Raw genomic sequence first — 23,701 nt, 5'->3', positions numbered from 1 at the left:
GGAAGCCCTTTTTTAACCCATTTCTTTCCTTCACACAGTCTGACTCCAGCCTAGAGTTTATTTTCAGCTGGCTTTATTTGACTGTTTGCATGAAGTAGTTGCAGTCCTTGGTCACCGACGCTGTTCAAGTACTGAATGCCCGGATGTGTCAGCCTTACCTTCTTTTGATGCTGTTCAGCCCTTTCAGAGATTGCTGTATATTCATCACCTAATAAATCCTGAAGAGAAGAAATTGAAATAGTGAAATCTTGGTGAGAAGCCAGCAGACATCTAGCTAGCTGTTAGCCTGGTAAAAAAGCAGCTTTCTGCTGTCAGGATCAGCATTACCCTGACAGTTGCAGCAGCTCTCAAGCCTCTGGATTTGTTTGCAATGAGAGATTTGTTGTGGATTTTTAACAAGGCTCCTGTGTGTGTGCCATGCTTAGTAAATATTAGCCTTCAGGGTATTTTTCAGTCATGCTGAATGGACTGTTAGTTTTCCCAAAATGCAAAGTGCAGAAAGTCCATTTCACTGGGGTTTTTTGTTTTGTTTTGTTTTGTTATTTTCTGGGGGATTTTGTTGTTTTGGATTTTTTTTTTTTCCTATAGAGATTGTATCACAACTGTACAAAAAAAAAAATTATCATAAAGAGGATTGTGTCTGAGGGGCTTGGGAGAAAAGAGGCCTGTAAGTGTGTAATGTCCAGTTCTTAAATAAGTGGTATTTCAAGTGTTATATTTCTGTTATGATAATTATAAAACAGTATTTTTATTTTATTAATGGTACTGTGAACATGAAAATATGACAAGTCACTAAAATATGGCACCTTTTACCCAGAGGTTGTAGTAGGAAAACTTATAAAAATTGTTAGATGTTAGACAGAAAGATATTTATAGAGAAATAGAGAAAATGAAAACAAAGTACCATGTATGTAAATTCCGTACATAATGTAATGTGGGACTAAAACAACAGTGAAAAAGAAATGGACATTGTGAAGGATTTCAATGCCTTCCCATTATACAGTTTAATGTTTTGATAGTTAGTGGAGTTTAATATTACAATATTTCTAGTGCCCCTGTGAACTATTTGTGGATACTTTTTATGAGCTAATTTTAAATGAATATGAGCAATGGGATGAAGCTGTTTCATTTGAACATGATTTATAAAAACAAAAAAGCTTCCTGAGATGGCGTGGGTATGCTGAAAGCAGAACTGTACTGACATAGTCAAACTTTACAGAACTCAAGTGATTCTTTTTCACTTGCTGTGGCAAGTCTATACTAAAAGTCTCTATCAGTAATAGTGAAGTACTGCAGTGTTTTGATCTCTTTGATATTCTGGAGAATGATTTTTCTTTTCTTATTGTCCTCATTTTAAGAGATGATGGAGCAATGAATAGAACAATAATTTATTGAGTATTCACACACTGTATGTATATTTTCATTATACATTTATAGAAGACCTATTGTTTAGTATTTTCTGCTGGAGGCTAGTCTTGTAAAAGAATAGTCTAGAATAGACTCACTCAGTGCATGTGTTGTCCATTTGCCTGTCAGCAATAGTTTTGACATTAAAAACAGGGAGTTTGAGTGACTGCTGGTCTGTCTTAAGGTATGGTAATGAGGCTAATTAGGAGAGATGAGAGCTGAACTGGATATGTGAAGGCAATTATCCGTGAAACTTTTGTCATGCTTTATCTTTATCAGATCTCTCTCTCTCGATTTTTGGCATTTTCCAGTGACATGCAGAATGGAAATACTTGAAGTGATACGTATTTTAGAAAAGCAAAGTAAAGAAAGAAGGCAGAAGGAAATTTATATGAGGACATCTCATTATAAAACTGTACAACTTATCATGGATATTGTAGATCAGCAGGAAAATATCTTGCCTGTTTTATTCTTGTCACTTGCATTTACATGAAGTAAAATCAATTGCTTTTTGTGAAAGTGAGTTTACTAGACAACATCCCTCCTGTTCAGTGCACTTTTTTTTGATCTTTTTATGTTATTACTATCTCCAGCAAACATTATAAAACATACTTGAAAGAAAAACAAGAAAAGAGCATCAAAAGAGAATAAAAATGCATTTAATTGTAATTTTTTTTAAACACTGAATTTTTCTCATTTCTGTTTTAAGAAGGCTAGTGTGATTTACTTTCAGACTTTTTCTTACAATCTAGTACAAACTGATTTTAAAAGAAGCACTGAATAGAGCAAATGAAAACCATGTGCCACAAGTCTTGATGAATCAATGCATATAACCCTCAAAGAAAGACGGTGATAAATGAAACTTGCACATTAATGAGACCATAACCAGGCTCAATTACTAGGCCTTTTTGAAGAGCCATAGTAACTTCACACATCTTTTTATGTTAGAGAGAAAAAATTACATCCTCTGAGCTCTCTGCACACTCCTGCTTCTTGCACTATGTCAAAAGAAAGTGTGCCTCTAATCCATTTTTAAAGAGACCATAATGTTAAAGAAAAGCCTATCTATATAAGACACATTCAATGTGTTTTTAAAAGAAAAAAAATATTCATTGTAATTTAGATCATTTTACTTGGACATTTTATGTGAGTCTACCAAATGTGCCTATGAAGTAATATTACGGACTTCAAGTCAAATTTGTCTTAATAGTCCTCCCTTCTGAACTTGCTAAAAGTATGGCAAGGAGTATAATGAATAGGTGTGTAATAGAGATTAACATTTACTGCCCTAATATTTTTCCATTAAGCAGCAGTTCTTTTGCTCAGATTTTGTTTTGCAGTACATATGTTAAAAGCTTTGAATTTAGTGCTAGCAACAACATTACACATGTCCAGAGTGCCAGCAAAAAACACTTGAGGTTTATAATAATAATCTTAAATAATACGTGAAGGACTGAATTGTATTTTGTGTCTTTAATTTAATTTGCTTTTGGTAACAGTAAGGAAATTTGTTCAGTCTCAAAGCCATTGTCTGCTTACTACTGTGAGATCTCTCTGTTCTGTAAAGCACAGTAGAATATTGCTGCTATCAGCTGTCACTTCCTCTCTTTCCCTGTGTTGTTCATGCAGACATATACACACATAAAACCACCTTATTCTTTCTACACTGCAAAGACTGCAAAAGGGGCTTATTGCAGTTTATAATTGGTAGCCATTAGTTTCTTTGATATCTTCTACTGAGCTTTAGTAAAAAGGTTACTGTTGCCTCCATGAGAGAGTTCAGAGAACTCCTCTTTCCACTGGCTTTTATGTGATGAAGAAGGATGAAAAATCTTAGTGCACAGTCCACAGAAATAATAGTGTTAATGCTAATGCTGATGTTAATGATGATGATGATAATAATAATAGTAGTTATTATTATTGTTATTAATAATCATAATGATGACAATAATAATAGCAAACAATTGGAGGCAAAAAACCAAAAGACCCAAACCAAAACTGGCTTGACAGTTTTCTGCAGAGCAGGAATAGGACAGTGACCACAGAAATGCTACTTTAGTCATCTGCAAAAGCAGTGCTAGGGACAAAGGATGCATGGCACCCTTTCTTGCTCTAGAGTTCAAATTTGATATTCACAGTTATAAGGATCTGGAATACAGATTTGTGCAAGAGGGAAAACTGAAAACAATCTTTAAATAATTTATCTGTTATCTATGAGCATGGCTAAACAGACTCCTCATATGCATTCCTACTCTCTTCATCTCCTCTATTGACAGTCAGTTGTGTTATGCATGCCTGGTCTTCTGTATAAATTTATAAAGAGAACAAATGTGCTGGTCTCCAGGTGTCACTAGGAAAATTATGCAAAATCTTGTGATCCAGTACCACAACTAAATAATCTATAGAAGTAATTTATATAGTTGCAGAAGCTAACTGGTTTTTTAAATTGTGTCTGGATGTCTTTACCATGTTTTCATAAGCAGCTGACAGTGGTGGTATATAAACACTTTAAACATTTTATTATAGTACTGAGGCAACAGGTTACCTATGGTGCTTGCACCCAATAGGTTACTAATGAAGTGTCATTTCCCTGCCTTATTTGGTTTGTGTTGCAACCTTAATTATATTTCAATTTTAGAATAAGTTCTCAAAGTAGTGTACAGGGATTTGGCCACACGACTTGCATTAACATTAATCAAAATCGCGTGTCTGAATTCCCACCATACTCCAAATGTATCCTGGGATTGTTGGTGGGGACTGTGTGCAGGAGGTGCACATGCAATAGGTTTTACCACTGGCTTCCTCTTATTCTGAGTTGTGATCCTGCTTTTCATACCTGAAATAAAAAGATGGCAGGGAATACTGAAGCCCAAGTTCACAGGCTGTGTCTGTGAGGTCAGTGACAATTCATGTTTCCTCACTTTAATCGACATGAAGGAGTTTTGCTGAGAGGCTGAGGTGGCAACTGTAACCCAGAGAATCAGTCATGTTTTTTAGGGAGCTGCAGAATTTTGAGCCTGAGATTGCAAAGCTGTTCAATAAAATACAGCTTCTTCATCTCTGTCATCATCCTCTGTGCCAACCAAGGCTTTGTGAAAAATGGTGACCTATTTTTATTGGTGATGTTCATGTTCTTAGAGTTTTGCATTTTTCCGTGTTTTCCTGTTTCTGGTTACAAAGCAAAGTGTCAAATATTACCCCTAAGGGGGGAAGTGTTTCAGCAGTTCTCACAGTCCCAGTGGAGGCAGTGCCTGGAGTTCAGTGAGGCAGCCTGCTCAGAGGTCCTCCTGACCAATTGAAGTAGGCTCCAGAGATTAGACTCATTTTGGTGTAGTTGGCCATGGATTGAAAAGGGTTGGTGGTTTTTTTTTTCATACATGTATTTTATATGCTTTAGTCATTGGTGGTCACCCACTTAGAGGCATTACTCTATCATGGGTTTAATTCCAGAATTTCTCACAGAACCAAAATAAAATTATATTTTCCAGTCCTCTTTAATACTCAAATGAAGTTTTCTCATTAAAAATAAACTCTAAAAAGGCTGTGTGTACCAAACTTAAGAGAGTTTCTGTCTGAGAATTGAAGTCAGTAAAATACAACTGTTTATAAGTTTATCATGGTTATAAGCTGTGTTTTTGCATCTATGTCTTCTACTGCCTTCTTTAGAGCACCTTTAAGAGGAGGAAAAAATAAAAGATGACCTTCCATGTCTAAACTAATATGTGCATGGCATCAGAGGAAACCTCTAGGAGAAAAACTCTGAAGTTTCTTTGAGTATCCTATGATATTGATGAGTGCTGACTGAGTGAAAAACGGGAAAAAGATGTTTCATTTACTGGATTTGAAAGTAGTTACCTCATAAAATAAATAACAGCTTTCCATAATGCTTTTCCATTAATCCATATATGTAATGCAAATAAATGAATAAGAAGTTTCATACCCTGCACCATTTACAGTGATTTCACCACAAGACAGTTTCTATCTGTAGTGATGACTCATTGATTTGATGTAGCACCCCTATACTTGTTTAAGAAAAATATAGTTATGTCCTTTTTGCTGCCTGAAGCTCTAACATTTAATAAAAACAGAACCTCAGGTATTTTCCTGATTTTTGTCTTAGGTCCAGTCTTGGAAGAGCTTGTGGATTTGCTTAACTTTACACAGGTGAACAGGCTCATGAAAATAAATTAGATTTCTCCCATGCTTAAAATGCATTGCAACTTCTTTTTTTTATATGAGCTAAGTTTTTCTGTGCTGTTATAAAATTCATTCTTATACACTTTATCACATTCATATGATTTTTTTTTTTTTTTTTTTTTGCTATAGATTCTGTTTTAAACTACCACTTTTGGAAATACGGTGTTTCCACTGTTTCATTGGCTAGAAAAAGAGAAAATACATATTCGTGACTTGTATGGCTCCAGTGAAAGTGCTGAAAAAGAGTTGCCTTAATCCAGAATCCAGCTAAAGCCCATTAAAATCATTAGTGAAAAAGCCAAGAGATATTGTGTAATGAAACAGTTAAAGTAGCACTTGTTTCCTGGCAATGATAGAAAGAATTTTTCATTTTTAAAAACTGTTTAAAAATCATCTTTCAATGTATAGTTCTTTTCAGTTTGCGTCTGTCTGCATCATAAGCGATCTTTTCACCCTCTTTTCAAAGCCATATGAAGCTTGAAATGGAAGATAATTAAAACAAATCTTGAGTAAACTGTTTTGTGGAGATAGAAGTTTGATGGTTGAATATATAAAAAATTGTAACCAGATGTTGTGCAGAAGCCATAGTAGTTTAAAGATCATGAGCTTTTTCTTTTTTCTTTTTTTTGTATGAAGCAAAAATATTCTAATTGAAGTTGTCAGCAGGAGTGAGACTAATATGCCTGTATTTGATTAAATAATAGTTTATTTAACATGCAGTGTGGCCCAAAATTGGCGGAGACTAAAATAAAGAAACTTCTTACTATAATTTTTCGTATTTAAATAGTGTGAAAAGTATGCCTAGTTAATGTTAACATCTTTGCTTGATATTCACAGCTATTATATTATTTGTCCACTTCTGTGGTTTATTGGAATGCTTTACTATCCATTGCACACACATTTTCTTCCCATTCTCTTATTAACTAGTTGGTTGATGGAAGAAATGGTAAAAGAAAGATGTGCAATGAAGTCTGGAATGCACTAGTTGATCAGACTTATTTCTAAAATCTGTTAGAAATTAAGAGCATAACGCAGTCATCATCTAACATCCCCTCTTGCAAGTCTGTGCTTTGCACAGAATCTCCAGCAGACACATTAAGAGATATCCACGCATGAAAAGTGTTGTGTGTTTTAAAAATACCAGAATATTGAATTATGAGCAGTAGATTTCCTGGCAGTTATTTACTCTATCCAGGATAGCACTGTTTAATGGATAAACTCAGAAGAGGTAGTGGGTAGAAGTCTCTACTAGATGAGTGCTAGAGTCTCATTGCCTTACTAATAAACACTGTGATTTAGTGATGTCTTCTGAAGTTACATGTTGAGATTCTTTGTCTTTTTTTTTTTTTTTTTGGTACTACTTTGCTGTTTAAATAGCTGTATAATCTTACATGGTGCTGTGATAAACAAGGGGATCCCCATCTTGCCTTCTGTGAGTAACCATTGTTAAAAATGGAGGAATTTCATTCTTGCTCTGCTCTCTGTATTTGTTTGGCCTTTTGTGTAAGAATGGGCTGTGTGACTCACGACCCACAGACTGCACTGGATTCAAAAATGAGCCATAAAGTTGTGAGCTGCTTGGCTTATTGGTGGCATGTGTGTGTGTGTGTGCAAACACATCCCACAGGAACCCTTCAAAATGAGGGCTGGGATTAGGCATTTTTAAGGCTGACACATCTTTAAAATAGCTCATTCCAGTTGTTATGTTGCCCAAAATATTGTTTCCCAGTGTTTCTTTTGTCCCTGCCATGGGAGCAGCACCCTTTCAGAGCCCTCCCAAGACCCTCTGGTGCCAGCAACTGATGGCACAGTCCTGCCCAGCTGCTTCCTGCACCTTCCCCTCGCTTCCTGAGACTGCTCCCAGTTCTTTAAGCAGCACTGATCTCTCTCCTGCTCCTACAACCTGCCAGTAAATAACAGACAAGACCAAATTTGTAGGGAGATTACAACATTCTGTAGGAAACTTGTATTCCATTATGAGGTCATTAATCAACTGAAACCTAGGAGAAATCACAGCCCTGGCTGTGCAGGCAGTCTGTGCTTCAGGACTGTCATTCCCGAAATGTAACATTATGCAGGTCATCTTCAAGATTATTCTACCATATCTGCTCTGGTTTCGCCACACATGTGCTAGGTCTCCAAAGGTAGATGCAAAGACCACAGTAAAATCAGCCAAGAATCCTTACCATAGCAAAAAACAAACTCAATGCAGTCAGTTTTTAATCTTTCTCTTTTCTTCTGTGTTGAAAACAGACTGGAGACAAGTCAGGGCTAACTATGTAGATTTTCTACTGTGTTCTGTTTTCCTTGTACTTCATGTGACAGGTTAGCTGTGTATGAAGTAGGACAGGATTTGTCTTTGATTTGGCAATGGAAGAATCAGTTGCAAAGCACTGATTTGTTGAATGTTGTGGCTAAGTTTCTTAGCTTTGCACTGCTTATAGTAACTTCTGGAAGCTGTTCCCTCATTAACTCAGACTGTTATTAATAAAGGAAACAGGGCCTGGTATTTATATGCTAGGAATTATTTCTGGGAGGTATAACTCATTGGTAATTGCACCCTGATTTTGGAAAGATCTTTCCATATAAAAATCCATACATGTCACATCCACTTACATGTGTGGGCATTATTTAAAAGAGCAATACTCTCTCTGTATCGTGCTCAGATTTACAGCCTGCTTTAGAGGGTGCAGGATGCTGGTCACAGTCAGGTAGCATTGGCAGCCATCTCAAAATCTCCTCAAAGGATCCAGAGGTTGTTACTGCATGAATCATTCAGTGTTCCCCACACCTTCCTCATCTTCCTGCTGATTTTACTATCAGGGTTTCACAGCCCTGAAGTTTCCAGTCATGTCCATTTCCATATGACCAGCCACTAAGGTGTGAAATACTAGTCCATGACACAGAACTAAAAAATGTTTCCTATAAAATATATGTAGGAAATAAAGACCCTTCTCTTTTCTGTTCCTGAAAGGGCTTTTGGCAAAGATGCTGATGAAATGGAAGGTTATTTTTTTTCTCGTAGAAAAAAAGGCATGTCATTATAAATGTGCTCCTTTCTAGTGTATGTATTTTTCCTTTTCACTTCTAAAGATTCCAGTAGGTGATAAAGATAAAGAAAGAGAGTGAAAACAATTTGACATTCACTGTTAAATAAAACCTGTAATAAATTGAAAAGTCAATTCTTAAGAATGTCAGAGTTTTTGTTCTGTCAAGTAAGACAGAAATGGCTTTGAATGTAGACTTTTCACAAGTAGCAGTTATGATTTCATACAGCATGTCTAAATTTAAAGGTTTCTTTTTATTTCAGATTTGTGTATGTGGGCCTTCTGCAGGCTGGTTTCAAAATCAGATGAATTCTGATACTGGCAGGTGGAAGGTAAAAAGGAAACTGTTTCCTGATGTTTTCTATCTAAAGTTTGATAAATTGAGTAGTAGAATGGGACCAGTCAGTTCTTCTTTGAGCCCGTGTCCAAGACGTGCACGAGCTCCTGGACACGTACAGGCAGCGCTGTGGTTTTTGCCTCGCAGTTCCATATGGATCAGCCACAGCCGCTTGGGAGCGAGGCTGCAGAGCTCTTGCGCTGATGCCACTTCAGAAAGGAAGGAGAGGGCTTGTTTTACAAGGCATTTCTGCACACTCAGCTTCATTTAAGAAGACTCCAAAGGATGTGAAAAAATAAGGTAACTGTGGGCTGGCAGGACAGTTTTCGCCATGCCTCTCCTTCAGGCGGTGCCTGGTTTCTTGAAAGCCGTTTTTCAGTCCTTCACAGCGCTCTGAACTAACGCCTGAGTATGTGACAGGGTGGGTACATTTTGTCCTCGGCACACAGAACTCCTGATGGAAAACCCCGCTAAGTTATGTGTTTCTCTCTTACTGCTCTTGTCAGGCTTGTGCCATTTCACAGAATGACTGCCCCCAGCAGTAAGCTGTCCCTTGCCACTTGCATTAGAAACAATTCCTTTGGTGAAATGCAGTCTGATTCTGACAATACAGATTTTCGAGCTGGTGTCTTAAGCAATTTAAGAGCCCCTTTCTTAGCAGTAAGAGAAAAATTAGACTAGGGCTGCTGGAAGAACTGCTGTGCAGTAATAACAGTATTCTCTGGGCAGATGTGAATGAGCAGAGAAAGAACAGAGTGCATACCAGCTTCTAAGGCTGCAAAGCCAGAAGACCCCCAAATCCTTAATGAATATTCCTAAGATAAATATTGTTTTTATTTGTTGTTTGTTTGGTTTGGATTGTATTTTTATTATTTCCTAGTGGGTTGATTCTCCTAAAGGAAGAAAAAAGGAGGTGTTAAGGCAGTTTGGTTAATGAGGTTAAGCTTGATTAATAGAGGATTCAGAGTATTCCTTTGTGCACACCAGTTACTATGGCTTTACTTTCTTCTTGTGCTTTTTCATGCCTCTACTGCCTCTAGCATTGTATCAGGAAATATTTGTTTTTTGGGTTTTTGCTTTCTCTCTTTTCTTTTTTTTTTTTTTTAACTCTGCATTGTGTCACAGATTTTAAGGTCTCCAGTCATTGTGCTGTGGCTCTGTCTTGAATTCCATGAAATGTTTCCTATCAAACTAGGATGCCATATGCCCATGTTGGCCTAAAATTCACAATGCATCATGTACCAGAAATAGAAGCTGGTAAAGATTCTTCAGAGATTGTGTTCACTTGTTCCAAAGACCTGGTTTGTTTATGGAAGGGATGCTTGCAGTACATAAACACTATTTAAGGAGAAATGTCTCTAAAATGTAGAACAGTTGTTCTCTTCTTCTCATCTTAATGGTATTTTTAAAGAAAGCTATATAACACCGTATGTTGAGCCTCATTTGCAAGTAGGCATTAAGATCTTGATAGGAAAGAGCAAGCAGTGAAATAATTTTGTAAAAACTACTTTAGATACTTTACAATGTTAATTGTAAACATTCTGAAATTGTTTACATTGGAATTTGAAAGTAGGTTTCTCAATTTTTAATTTGTGTACAGTTTGTAATCTATAAAATTTTGTCTGATCTATACTAATTAATATTTTCATAGCCTTGAAATTTAAAATACTTTCTGTTGCAATGCAAATGAATAGCAATTAAGGCTAAAATGGATAGAAATTATTAGAACAGGTGAGTGACAAGCAATCTACAGCCTCTCACTGAAGAAGGCTTCACAGAATAGTTGAGGCTGGGAGGCAGCACTGGAGGTGATCTAATCCAACCCCACTGCCCAGAGGAAGATCAGCCAGCACATGGTGCTAAGCTCAGTGTCCTGTCAGTTTGGAGTTTCTCCAAGGACAGATACTCCACAGCCTCTCAGGGCAACCTGTTCTTGTGTTCAACAGCCCTCACAATAACAAAGATATTCCATTATGTTCACATGAAATTTCCTATATTTTATTGTGTGCCTTTGCCTCTTGTGCTCTCACAGAGAAGGGCATGGCTCTGTCCTTTTCCTTCCCCCATCAGGTACATACTGGTAAGATCCCCTGAGCCTTCTCCTTTAGGTTCCACAGTCACAGCTCTCTCTTTGTATCATAGATGACTGTGTTCCTTAGTCATCTTTGTGGCACTTGACTGGACTCCCTCTGATACATCCAGGTATTTCTTGTACTGGGGATCCCAGAACTGGACACAGTTATCCAGGTGTGGCCTCACCAGGGCTGAGCAGAATGAAGGATCCCCTCCCTTGACCTGCTGGCAATGCTTTCCCTGGTGCAGCCTGGGAGGTTCTAGGCAATTTGAGATGGGTTAGCTTTTAAAAAATACAGAGGTGGTATTGGGGTTTTTCTCCCTCTCTTTTCTCTATCAGGAGTTACTTCCTTAGGTAGGTGTTGGAGTTGATCACAGCTCTAGTCCATTCTTCCTAGAGCTATCAGAAAGGAAGCCATCAAGTGTTTTTGCTGAAGCTGTGATCACAGGATGGAATAAGATGATTATGTTAGAACCAACCACTTAGACACAGACTCTAGCATATTGTCTTTTTATCTGGAAGTGTTTGGAATGGATTGGATTAGATGAAAAATGTCCATTATAAAAAGGCCACTAATTTTCAATATTTACCACACCGTGGTGTCTGGGACACCACAGTTTCTCCCTAAGCTCACAATAGGAAATAACTATGGTAATTGTGTGGTATGGGTTGGCAAATGTTGATTTTTCTGAATGGAAATCGTTCTAGCAACAGCACGTAACAAGATCCGCAATAAGACTGCAGTCCTAAGTGTATTGAAAATAAAAGGTGGACATAGTCTGCTTTGTATCCTACGCTAGGAACAGCTTTCTCACAGGGACTGCCTGAGACTCAAATTATAGTTATTACAGTTCCTGAACAAGTATAAGTATGTGAGCTATAGCTGCCCACGTGAAACATTTTCTTGTTACATTTTTTCTTTAAATAAAATTAATGGTCCTGAGGGGAATTTTTTTAAAGTACAAGTAACAGGTAAATTTTACCTCACTGATTTTCACCAAGGAGTAGACACCTAATTGACATTTCCTCTCTGAGTCTTGAAGACTTCTATGAAAACTTCAGATCCTAATTTTCTAACTTTGAGTTAAAAGTTATTCTTACAGTGTAGTTTCCAGATTTGGGGTGCAAATTTGGAAGGCTGTATGTGATCAAAAGTCAGTGGGACTGAGGCTTCTAAGACTCTTAATGGCTTTTGAAATTTTTACCCCTGAGGAGCCTTTCCCCTGCTGATTTTGGCAGCCTTCAGCCAAAATCTACAAATGAGAGTTCCTCTTCTCAGATGCTGGCTTTCTGAGCTATTTTCTGTATAAATAGAGATCACGTGGGCTTTAATAAGGTCAGGGAATGTTTTTTAAATGTCTGTGATTTTTTTTTCCCTCAAAACTTAATTTTGCCCATCTGATTTCTGTGGAAGTGGGAACAGATGCCAGAAGCTGAGAACTCCAGCAGCTTTGTGCTCACGCTTGCAGCAGAGCACTTGTGGGATTGGGACCCTCAATTACTATCACATGTAGAGTTACACACTGGCTCGTAGCTGAGATCTGCAAAAGCAGTCTGCTGCTTCTGCCATGTCAGAGCGGGGTGTTCAAGGAAATACGGACGGAGCTCTGCTCCAGTTTTGTCTGTTCATTTAATGAGTAAGATTACTTCATGAAAGAAGGGGTACATGGAGTGCCTTCTTGAACATAAATCCTCTGGTATTGATGACTAAATTTAAGCACCTAATTCCATACTTAGGCACCGTTGTAAATGACTATCTCAGAAAGTCAGTTAGTATATAGAAAAGTCTTGACTATTGATTTAGATTCCCCATTTGAGACAGCGGAGGTTTGGTACTTTTGCTTTGTGCCAAGAAGTAAAAGAGTCGGAGGCATTTCCAGTTTTCTCAATGTCACTTTCAGCATGCTTAGTTCTGAGAATACTACTTTTAGCCAGTTGCTGATCACAAGAGTAGCCTAATTTTGTACGTTAGACCATTTTATATTGTGTTTCTAATTTGAAACTAAAATGCAAGAGACTCATAACAACTTCATTTTGTTCTCTAAGAAAAGATGCGGTTTATTTGAAAGCACATGGTGTTTGGGAAGGAGCAGTGGTCGCTCTGTGCAGGCACTGAGGTTTCAAGCAGCCGTTCAGCATCAGAGCTGCTGCACAAATCTGTTGCAGCAAATTGCAAGCAGAGAAAGGTTATGGATCCAGGATCGCAGTTTCCAAACCAGGCTCCCTCTGTCCTGCTTAGGTACATTAATATGTCTACTTAACCTACTTAATTTTTTGCAGATATTATTATTGTTGTTATTATTGTTATTATTGTTATTATTATTATTATTATTATTATTATTATTATTATTATTATTATTATTAAATTATACTTCTTTTTTAATCTTATTTTTTGAATACTGTTTTAAAATTGCCTGAGTGGTGAAGCTGATTTAGAAAAGTGTGAAGTTTTTTATACAGCAGCAACTTGGCAATTTTTATAGCAGTACTTAAAAAGAATTGATAAAACCTGTTGCAAGACTAACTCCATAATTCTGGTGAAGATGCTGAGAGATGCTGTTGGCATCTTTTTAGTGTGTTAGATAAACTTTGAAAAGTTAACAGGACTCAAATTTAGGCAGACTTTAGTTTAGAGTGGTGAGCACACCTCAACCAAGATAATGCGTTACCTTGAGCCAATGTATAGAAGGAAAGGAGGAAAATGGTGCCTACATGAAGGGGAGACAAAGACAATCAGGGCTTTCTTCTTGAGCAGCTGCAGCCAGTTCCACTAATGGAAGTGCAAGAGCAGAAACTGGCAGCGCAAGGTATGCGTTAGTTTTTACAGATGGCAATGCAGACAAGTTGGTAATTGAGAAGGAAGTGGTGTACGTGAGCTGTTTGACGGGGGACAGCCCATTACAGTACTTTCCTGTGTAATTGACTCGGTGAATTATTGGAGGCAGAATTTCTATTCCTCTTGAATAGGTTTTAGTTGCTGCAAAGTGACATCATTCTTGTGCGGGAAATGCAGGTTTCCAGGTTGATTTTTGCTGTTTGGTATTGGTCTTAATAAAACCTTAAAAATAAAATTTTGGGTTGCCTCTATGGAAGTCTTTGTCATGCTGCTGATATTCAGTGGCAAAATACAGCAACAGTGAGCCTACACCATTGTGTGCTGGCTGCTTTGAGGCACTGGAAGAGATTTAAGGGCAGTCACCTTGTGCAAATTGAAGGCTAAGACCATAAAAATACGTTATATCTAGTAAAAGACATTTGAAGGCAACTGCTTTATAAAAAAAATCATACTTTGTGTAAAATGATTAAATAAATGTTTAGCTCTTTGTAAATCAGACTAACACATACCTAATCAGAAAATATGTATATGTCTCATTGTTCATTGCAAATGCCTCATATAATAAATAAGTGGCAAAAAAATATAAATAATAATACATATTAAAAAATATGTGTAGCTATTTAGTCTTCGTGTATGTATTTGCCCTGTCAGAAGATCACATACATTTTTAAAACACTGTGTTTAAAAATTAACTGCCACTAACTGTGACAAGGAAATTTTACCAGCAGAAAAAGTTTTATTATTTCATATTTCTGCCACTGCAGATCTTGAGGGGGAAACTATGAAATTGCCTTCCGTAACTGTTTGGATTGACAAGGAGATATGATTTGAACTAGCTGATTTTCATTGATAAATGCTTAAATGAATGAAGAATTAATAAGTCATTGTAAAATGTATTACGATTGTTCAAGCGATCCTATTGTTGCATATGGCTATTAACAGAAGATGAAAGAGATGGCAAATTCATGCCTGTGGCGCTCAGGCTCTGGCTCAACGTGGTGTCCAAAGCCAGGTCCCTTCCTGCACAGTGGTTGGGTTGGGTCAGCTGTAACTTGAGGGGGACGTAAAGGTGAGGAGGTGATGGCGCTGAAGAGCTCCAACAAGTGATTTATGGCTTCTTTTCATAGCTCTGTTTTTCCTAATTTAGTAATTTATTTTGATCAGTCTTTGTTTTACTTTGGTACAAATCATCCTAAACTAGTATCTTACTTAACCATTCTTGCTTAATACAACCCAGAAAGACTCTAGTTTGCTGCCTGGTTTTTGGGGTGGAGTTGGGGTTTTTTTTGAGTAGTGATTGATGCTGTCTCTAAGGTAGTTTTAAAAAATATGGCTTCAAATGCTGGGACAAAAACTACTCATCTTCATTTTTGTTGCTGTTAAAAAAATAATTGTAGTTTACATGAACATTTAAATATTTACTCTCCCTAAGGGATCGGGGTAGGATTCTGAAAGGCTGCACTAGCAGTAGTGTTTAATTTACTGCCTGGTTCTTTTTTTTCTCTCTCTAAAACCCCCCTGATTCCTCTCATTAAAAGTTTATGTTACAGCATATATCATAAAAAGATGCTGTCATGATACAGCATTAAAAATTCCACTAAGCTTTCTATATGAATTAAGTGTGTAATTTTGACTTTACTTTTTTGGCATTTTTACTTTCTTTTTACCGTGTCTTTCCTAATGTCTTTCTTATGTCTCTTTCAAATGCAGCTGTTTAATGCAATTGTTCTTGAAAATGTCTTAGATAAAGAGTTTGGATTTGGCACTTTAAATTGACTTAGAGGCATCTGTTAACTCATACTTAAGGTTGAAAACAACTTTTACTTTAATACTCTGCTATTTGTGTTTCAGTTTTTCACTTCTGGGACAAAAATTTGCTGTGTCTGGTGTATTCCTAAAAGCTGTTGAGATTATAAGGGAAGGAAACCTCAATGAGTTTCTTTTTAATTTAGACATAGTTACAGCAAAAACAACTAAACTTTTAAAATGTGAAACTTCACAGAAACATAGTTGTGTCTATTTTCACAGTAGAGAGAGAAAGCAATTTTGAGTAAAAACATTCAGAAAGGTCTGAGTACCTTTGCAACCAAAAGAAATGAGGTCTGAAGGATGCCTTTCCCATCCTAATCAGAAGAAAGTAGTGCTTACTCCAACATCCAGATGCTGTTCTGCTGCCCAGGTTTTAAACTTTAATCTAAACCTCACCAAAACTTGAGATAATCAAATACCTGATTATATGATGCAGCAGGTGTGGAACAAGAAATTGTTTCAAAAGTATGGCAATGCAAACACAACAAAGATAGATGCAATCAGGAGTGCACTGTTCTGTTTTTCTGTGTGGTAGCAGCCCAGTGAGACCAGCTGCTTACAATTGCTGCTCTCCACAGCAAGTCACCTGGTTTCATCCTGAGCTTGTGTGCAGGCTCCTGGAGCTCTCCTTTGGACCTCCCGTCTTGCAGGAGAGCATCCAGAGCTGGCATTTTGCCTTTTTTCAGTGAGGCATATATGGTTGTATTCCCCAACTTCATTGTTGGAGATAGGTCAGGCACATGCTTGTTCCTGGGCAACACCTGTGATTTCACTGCACCTCATGTTCTGGAGCCATGATTAACGCTGTGCTCTGTTTCATTACGGAGGCCAGAGATGGTAAAAAATCTGCTCAGTCCTCATCATATCATTGTTTTGTGTTGGGGAAGTGAAAGTAATCAGCAATAAGACAAGTTTTGTTGTGTCCAAAACAAAGAGGGTGATGTAAGAAAAATCCTTGGCTGCTGCTTGGGGAGCCTATTTGAGTTTCTAAAAGCATCTTCTGGCAGAAATTTTGAAAACAGGATGTATTTGGCACTAGCAGTGTCAGGCACCATTACTTAGTCTAGCTAGCTAAAAAGTCACAATTCCTGAGCAGTGTTTTTGGCTTTGCTCTTACAGGATATATTTTGCCACATTAACTTCCACTGAAAAATATCCTGAAAGTTCAATACATTATGAAATACTTTTTGTATAATGTGAAGCACAAGTACTCTTCTGCATGGCTACAAAGTTTGGAATTGTGAACTGTAGAGTAAATCTCTTAAAATCGAAAGCAGTTTTTATGAAGAAGGGCCTGGCAAGATACCTGAATGAATCACTTGCTGTCATATTCTCTGCTGGTTTATTGCTTAGCAGAAAGGACTACTAATAATTGCCTTGTTTCAATGAAGTATTGGTAGCTAGTGAAAATCATCTAAGGAGTTAAAAAAAAATTAGGCATTCAGGATTGACGCTGTATATACCAAGTTTCAGACTTGTTCAATTTGAAATGGTCAAGATATGAAACCATAAAAAATGTGAGTAAATACTCTGCATATCAAGGGTTGTTATGCAATTACATGCTTTCATCATGGTTCTTACTGAGGGAAAACAGTTAATAGAGAGGTCTGCATGACATAGTCAGTGAATAACTACAAATTTTCATAACTTAGCTACATAAAAATAATAATACACTTGTTCCTTTGCTACTACTACAATAAAATGTGTGCATACTTTTTTTTTTTCCCCAGAGCAAAGCCACTCTGACTCTAGATTTGTTAGAAAGATATCTGAAAAACTTGAAATCTTCTCTCCACCCACCCCCCAGTTTGGCCAATCTCCAAATTATAAACAGCTGAACTGATTTAAATAAAGTTTTCAGTACCAAGAAAGAAAAAAAAAAAAAAGTTACATCTGGGCTCAGAAAAACATACGCCAAGTTTCAGCCTAATGTGATTTGAGACAACTGTGATATTAAACGCCCAGACCTCGGAACTGGAATGGAAATAGAGACAGGCTTTTCTCTGCACTGGCCCCTTCAGGATTTGGGATTGTAATGTAGTGGCTGTAAGGCCCCAGATGATTAAAGCTTGACTTAGTAGATACATATTTTAGTTATTTAGACCCTTTTGGCTTGTTCTTCTAAGGATGTCCATGACATTTTCTTTGATAACTCCAGCTAGTGCTAGTGGCATTGATCACAGACTGAAACCTTTTTATCTGGGGCTCAGACTGTCTCATGACTAGTCATGTGGACCTACATCTACTATGCTGATTTAAGAAACTAACCATGGTAAGATCACATTAGAAGGACAGCAAAATTTCTCTAACATATTTCTTGAGAATGGTAGTGGTGGTGCTTAGCAGAGCACTTGAGCCCATGGCTGGGTTTTATGGGGGCTGTGGGCCATAGCTGCTGTGCAGGCTTTGCTGGATTTGAGCTCAAGTGCCTGTTTCTTTGCAAGACTACCCAGAAAAGCAGCAATATTATTGATGAGTTCAAGTGATGAATAGGCAAAGCCAAACAGACCCATGCAAAAGCACCATGACTAACAGCAGAATTGCTAATGAACATTTAACAACAAAAAATTTAAATACTTCTGCTGACCAATAACTTGGAAAACATGGTATATGAGAAGTAAAGGCCTAGCTTTTGTTGGTTTTTTTTTAAGAAACTTTATTTGTTTAAGATAATAAGGTTACTACATTGTAGGCTTTTAAAAAAGCCCTCCAATTTTTTTCTTGCAGACACCAAAATTTCTGAGGTGTATTTTGACATGCAGGTCCATTCTGTGGTTAGTTGCATCTGAGAATTAAGATTCTTTAGTCCAATTCTGCCATAGTCCTGTTATGTGTCAGGAAATTCATTCTAAAACTGTGTGTCTCCACTATAAATAGCTGTTTCATAACCAAAATGCTCAACAAAGTAGCAGCATTTAAGTTTTTCCAGAGATGTTTTAATTTTTCATTTATTAGTATATATAAGCTATATTCATACTTACATATACTTCAGAACTGAAATAATCGATGTTGATGATCCTTTAAGGTCCTTAAATAGTACAGAAATAAGATCAGATGCAATACTTAGAACAGCATAAAAGAGGAATTTACATACTTTGCATTAAATTCAGGGAAGGATGTTTAGCTTGACTACTTGAAATTTTAAACAGATAAATATTTGTATGTAGTGAATAAGCAGAGGTTTAGGATTTAAATACCTACAACTACTACTATCTATTTTGTAGACTGCTGTCAGCTGTAGTCATTGTATGATTTCACTGCAACTCATACCCAGTTTGAATCAGATCTTTCTTTAGAAAAGAGATAAAAAATGAGTTGCTTTTGTCAGTGTTTTATAGATATACTAGCTCCATTGCATTTAATGAAAATTTCTGTGTAACTTTGCCTTCTCTCTCCCTTCAGGTGTGTAGAAATACAGCATACAAACAAGACTGCTCTCTCTATATTTTAATAGTCTTTCATGACCTTGTAGAGGGTATTTCCCAAAATCAGGGGACACAAACAAACAAAATGGTGGAAAGACTGACTCAGATTAAGACTCCACTTGGTTAATACAGAACACCAAGAAACTATAGGCCAACAGACAAGAAGTAGGAATGAAAAAGAACAGTTCTGCAGTTGTAGCTGAATCCTGGCCATATACAGTAATTTCCGCTTGGAAACTGCTCACCCTCAAGTCGACCAAATTGGGATTAGTCTAGTGAGACTTTTATTGTTCTCTGATGGAAAATATTTCAGCAGCCAGGTGAAACTGGTCAAGGATATCCAGCCACAAAAATAATTGGGACTTTCAATATACTTGTAGACGAGCACACGTTTCCCGGGTGAGCTGCATCTTATATGCACAACTAGTTAGATGTTTGCTGAAGGACATAAGCTACCATTTAGTTCTCCCCTTAGCTACATTGAGAAAAATGTCATATACTACTGCATCTGATTTAAGAGACAAAAAAGGGGGTGATATATGGGGGTGAGAGAGATTATCTTGATGTCAATGTGGATTTTATTGTATCACTTTAAAGTACCACAACCTGCTCTACAAATGAAATTGTGCTCTTGCTTTAAAAGGGCAATTGTTAGCCTGACTTTGCGCTCACTAAAAACATTTCCCCAATCTTGTTAAATTATTGCACTCATTTCAGATTTTTATGGCTGTGCAGCTTACCAGCCCTCGTTTCTTTACGTTTCATTCATTTTCCTTGTATTGATGATTAATGGAGGATGTCGAACGTTAGAGTGAGCAGGCATCAGCAAATGCAAGATCATAATTAGTTTAGCTGACGAGGGCCTCTGATAGCACTTGCATCTGGATGGAAAAATTACCCTATAGGGAACTGGCTGCTCACCAGGTCTTTTTAGTGATACATTGTGAAACACCCGATGAATCAAATGCCCTTTCAATGCCAAGAAAGTGTTCCAGTCTTGAAGCCAAAATTATGTCTGCAGAAAGCTTTCCATTTGAAATGTATCAGAGTACAATTATAACCATTGTATTTTTTTGGCATGAACGCCAGTCTTCTTCAGTATGAACTAAAGTTAAATAAATTACTTAAATTTTATGAAACCCTGAAATTTTTACTTATAGTGTTAGTAACTTTTAATTTATAATAAAATTAATTTTCACTCAGATTTTTTTCTGTGTACGCACTCATTCTTATCTTAGTTGGTGAAGGTTTCTTACTGATCATTTTTTTCCTTTGATAAAAAGGAACAGAGTTAAAATTTGGATTTTCTTCTCAGCAAAAGAATTCCATTTTCTGCTTATTAGTACTTGGGCCCACAAACACATCCTGACTTTTGTTTAAATGAGAAGTTTAATGAAATCATTACTCCATAGAAAAAATTTAATGAGCAATACTCATAAACATGCCTACTTTTAAATATTCCTGGATCATTATGAAAGCTGATGAATGCACGACTCAGTCTGTTTAAAATCAGTTTGTATTTAGGGAAGCTTCACTGTGCCCTTCTTTGCCTGACTAAAATAAAAAAAAAAAATCTATCTGTTGATGAGACAGTGTTTTCTGGGGCTTCGAATGAAGTTCAGAACAGGTCTCATTCAAGAACATTGTACTTTTATTTGTTCATAGTGGGCTGCAGAATGTATGGTAGCTTATATTGATTTCAGAAATAAGTGGAAAAGACTGTATCATGTATTCAAATATACTCTCTGTTAATGGAATTAGTGTGACATAGGTACAAACTGTAATTAATTGACTGGTGGTGTTTCACAATTCTTGTTACCAATCACACTTTTAAATAGAGCTAGCTAAAAAGAAATAATCTTTTGGGAAACCAGTTTACAGAGTGTTCTGTCAGCTTCCAAGTTTTTTTTTTTGGTTTTTTTTTTTTTGTTTTTTTTTTTTCAGAATTTGCTGTTTAGAAACCATCATTAAATGCAGAAAACCTGAAGTTCAAAAAGTTAAAGTTGTTATTCTGAAAAGGCTTTGGTGTTTCACACACCTCATCCATCACTCTGGGGTTAATTATAATGAAAATCAGTGTTGCCTATTAAGCACAATTGAACCTGACCTCATTATGGGCAGTGTGGTTTTATACTGTCATTGTTGCCAGTCTAGAGACAAAACTCCTGTGTTGATTTGTCCTAACTCCACAGCTCATGTGACTCACCTCTGACCTGTTTTTTTTCCCTTTTTCTTGCCTGTTTCAGAGACGTAGAGGCTCGGGTGTTTTCTGTGCCAATTGCCTGACCACAAAGACCTCTCTCTGGCGAAAGAATGCAAATGGTGGCTATGTATGCAACGCGTGTGGCCTCTACCAGAAGCTCCACTCGGTAGGAAGAACTTCCCGGTTTGTTCAGTAGGAAAAAGAGCTGCACAGCTAAGCTGGCAGCTGTGGTCTTGCCTGGTACCACTCCCTGGCCTGCAGTTAATTTCCTAACAGGGTTTTGCAGAATGGTCACTTTGGGATCAGTTGTGATTCATTATGAAATAGCCTGGGATGCTGTGAGTAGATGTGTTTGAGATCACCAGTGATGCATTTAATTATTTTGATACAAAATAAGGAGAACATTATTTCTTTACTGGGAATTGCTTTTCAAGGCATCCAAGATATTGTGCTGAAAGCTCTCTAAATTCTAAAGTCCTCATAATAAAAACCAAAATTCTTGAAATTAGACATCACATCTATATTAAAATATCTCTTTAAACAGTTTTTGTATACTCTGACATCTCTTACCTCCTTTATTCTTGATAGTAAGTTTCCTGGAGATATGGGGTGGTGGGGTTTTGTGTTATTTTTTCTACAGTTCTTAAATTCTGCTGCAAGATAAATATCTCAACAAGGAAGCTATTCACTTTAAGGCACTCATCACTTGGTGAGGGGAGGATTCACCATCCCTCAGGATCAGTCAGGGAATAAATAATAATCATGGTCTGTCTATATTGCTTTTCATCTTATTGACACTTGACTTGATCCTGAAAGATGTTGAATGCTCTGGTCCAGGTCCAGGAACTGAACTGTTTCCTTGGATCAGTGCCAAAATGCATAGAATATTTTAGTTTAAGACCCACTGGTTAAATATTATCCTTGCTGTCTTTAATAGGTACATATAGGAGAGTCAGGTGACTAATTAATTAATTTTTACAACATTCCTATGAAATTAAAAAGTGTTATTCAGAAATCGAAACCAAGGTAGTCTTTGGGAGTTTGCCAGTGCAATGTATCAGATCAGGCTTAGAGCCTAGCTTAGAAATAAATGTGGTGACTGAGTGTGTGCATTTTTAAAAATGTTTTCCAGAAATTACATTTGAGATGTAAGCTCCTCAATGGTCTTGTCTACTGCTCATACAATAATCCTGTTTATGCAACATCCTGCCAAACCAGCCCATTTACTAGAACAAAAAAAAAAAATCTACAATTTTCAAAAGCAGCATGACCATCACCAGTCTGAGGGGTTGGCTCTGTTTGCCATGTGTGTCATTCTGGGGTCACTCACTGTTTTTAAGGCCCAGAATAGCCCAGTCAGGCCCATAATATCTAAGAAGATGGATTAATGCATGGTCTTGGCCAGCATCTTGGCTCAGTCTCACTCCAGGTATCATCTTCCTGGACACCTCTCAAAGTTGTAGATAGAGTATCTACTTTAAGGAAATTGATCAGCAGTGAACATCCACAAAGATTTTAAGAAAGACAGTTTGGTTTTTTTATTTGACATTTGAGTCTGTTTATTTGTAGAAATTCCATTTGCAGACTCTATTTTCCTTTTTTTAAGTATACTTTTCTCAGTTGTAGTGCTGGATCTTACCATGATTTTTAGCATAACTTTTTGAACAGATAAAAGTGACAAGAATCAGTTTTGAATTCAAGCACAACTTGGAACATCCTTATGAACCAGTAGGAATGAACTAGTGCACTTCCAGCAACATTTATTAGAAACACTGTCAAAGTTTATTTTATATATCTCAAAAGCAAGAAGCTGGCACTATCTCCAAGCTCCATTGTTTAAGCATGACGATAAGCTGTCATTCAGTGGACATTTAGCATTAATGTCTTCAATTGAACTTTGACCAAACAAATGAAAAGAATTTCATTAAGCTTACTCTGCTGTGGTATGATAGCAATTCCTTTATAAGTAGGAGTCTGAAGTGATCCAACAAATCTTTCCTTTGGGACACCTTTTGAGACAATCCCATGCAAAGAGATGCTCTTTAGACGAACACCAGAAAGATGAAAGTTTCTTTTATCTCTCTGCCTGTCTGTTCAGGAAAAATTGCAGCATGTCATGTATTGGACACATGGTTTTGAATTAAGGGGTCCAGGATGATGCAGAGAAATGTCCAAAACTATAAAAAATCAAGTGAATAGAATTCCCTTCTGTAAGACCCCTGTTCATAAATTATGCTACGCTGCTGAGTAAAACTCACCTGTAGTAGTTGGCATGTTTCTTAGCTCCCTTTTGATTGGATTATTACTATCTAGCACTACCATCCTCATTGATGCAACCCTAAGGTCCCTTTTGCATTTTCATTTAA

At 37.0% G+C, this 23,701-nt stretch overlaps 1 protein-coding gene across 9 annotated transcripts in view; it reads left to right on the top strand.

The window, feature by feature from the left end:
• Positions 1–23,701, top strand: part of TRPS1 (transcriptional repressor GATA binding 1) — a 212,633-nt gene that overhangs the window by 179,780 nt on the left and 9,152 nt on the right. For all 9 annotated transcript variants that reach the window (XM_077782366.2, XM_021546559.3, XM_021546561.3 and 6 more), the window contains one exon: positions 21,379–21,501. In XM_077782366.2, the coding sequence (XP_077638492.1) occupies positions 21,379–21,501 (123 nt within the window). The remainder of the gene's footprint in view (positions 1–21,378; positions 21,502–23,701) is intronic.

Source organism: Lonchura striata, chromosome 2, assembly GCF_050655825.1.
Source record: "Lonchura striata isolate lonStrDom1 chromosome 2, ASM5065582v1, whole genome shotgun sequence".
Taxonomy (NCBI): Eukaryota; Metazoa; Chordata; class Aves; order Passeriformes; family Estrildidae; genus Lonchura; species Lonchura striata.
This window is presented reverse-complemented; position numbering and strand designations above follow the sequence as displayed.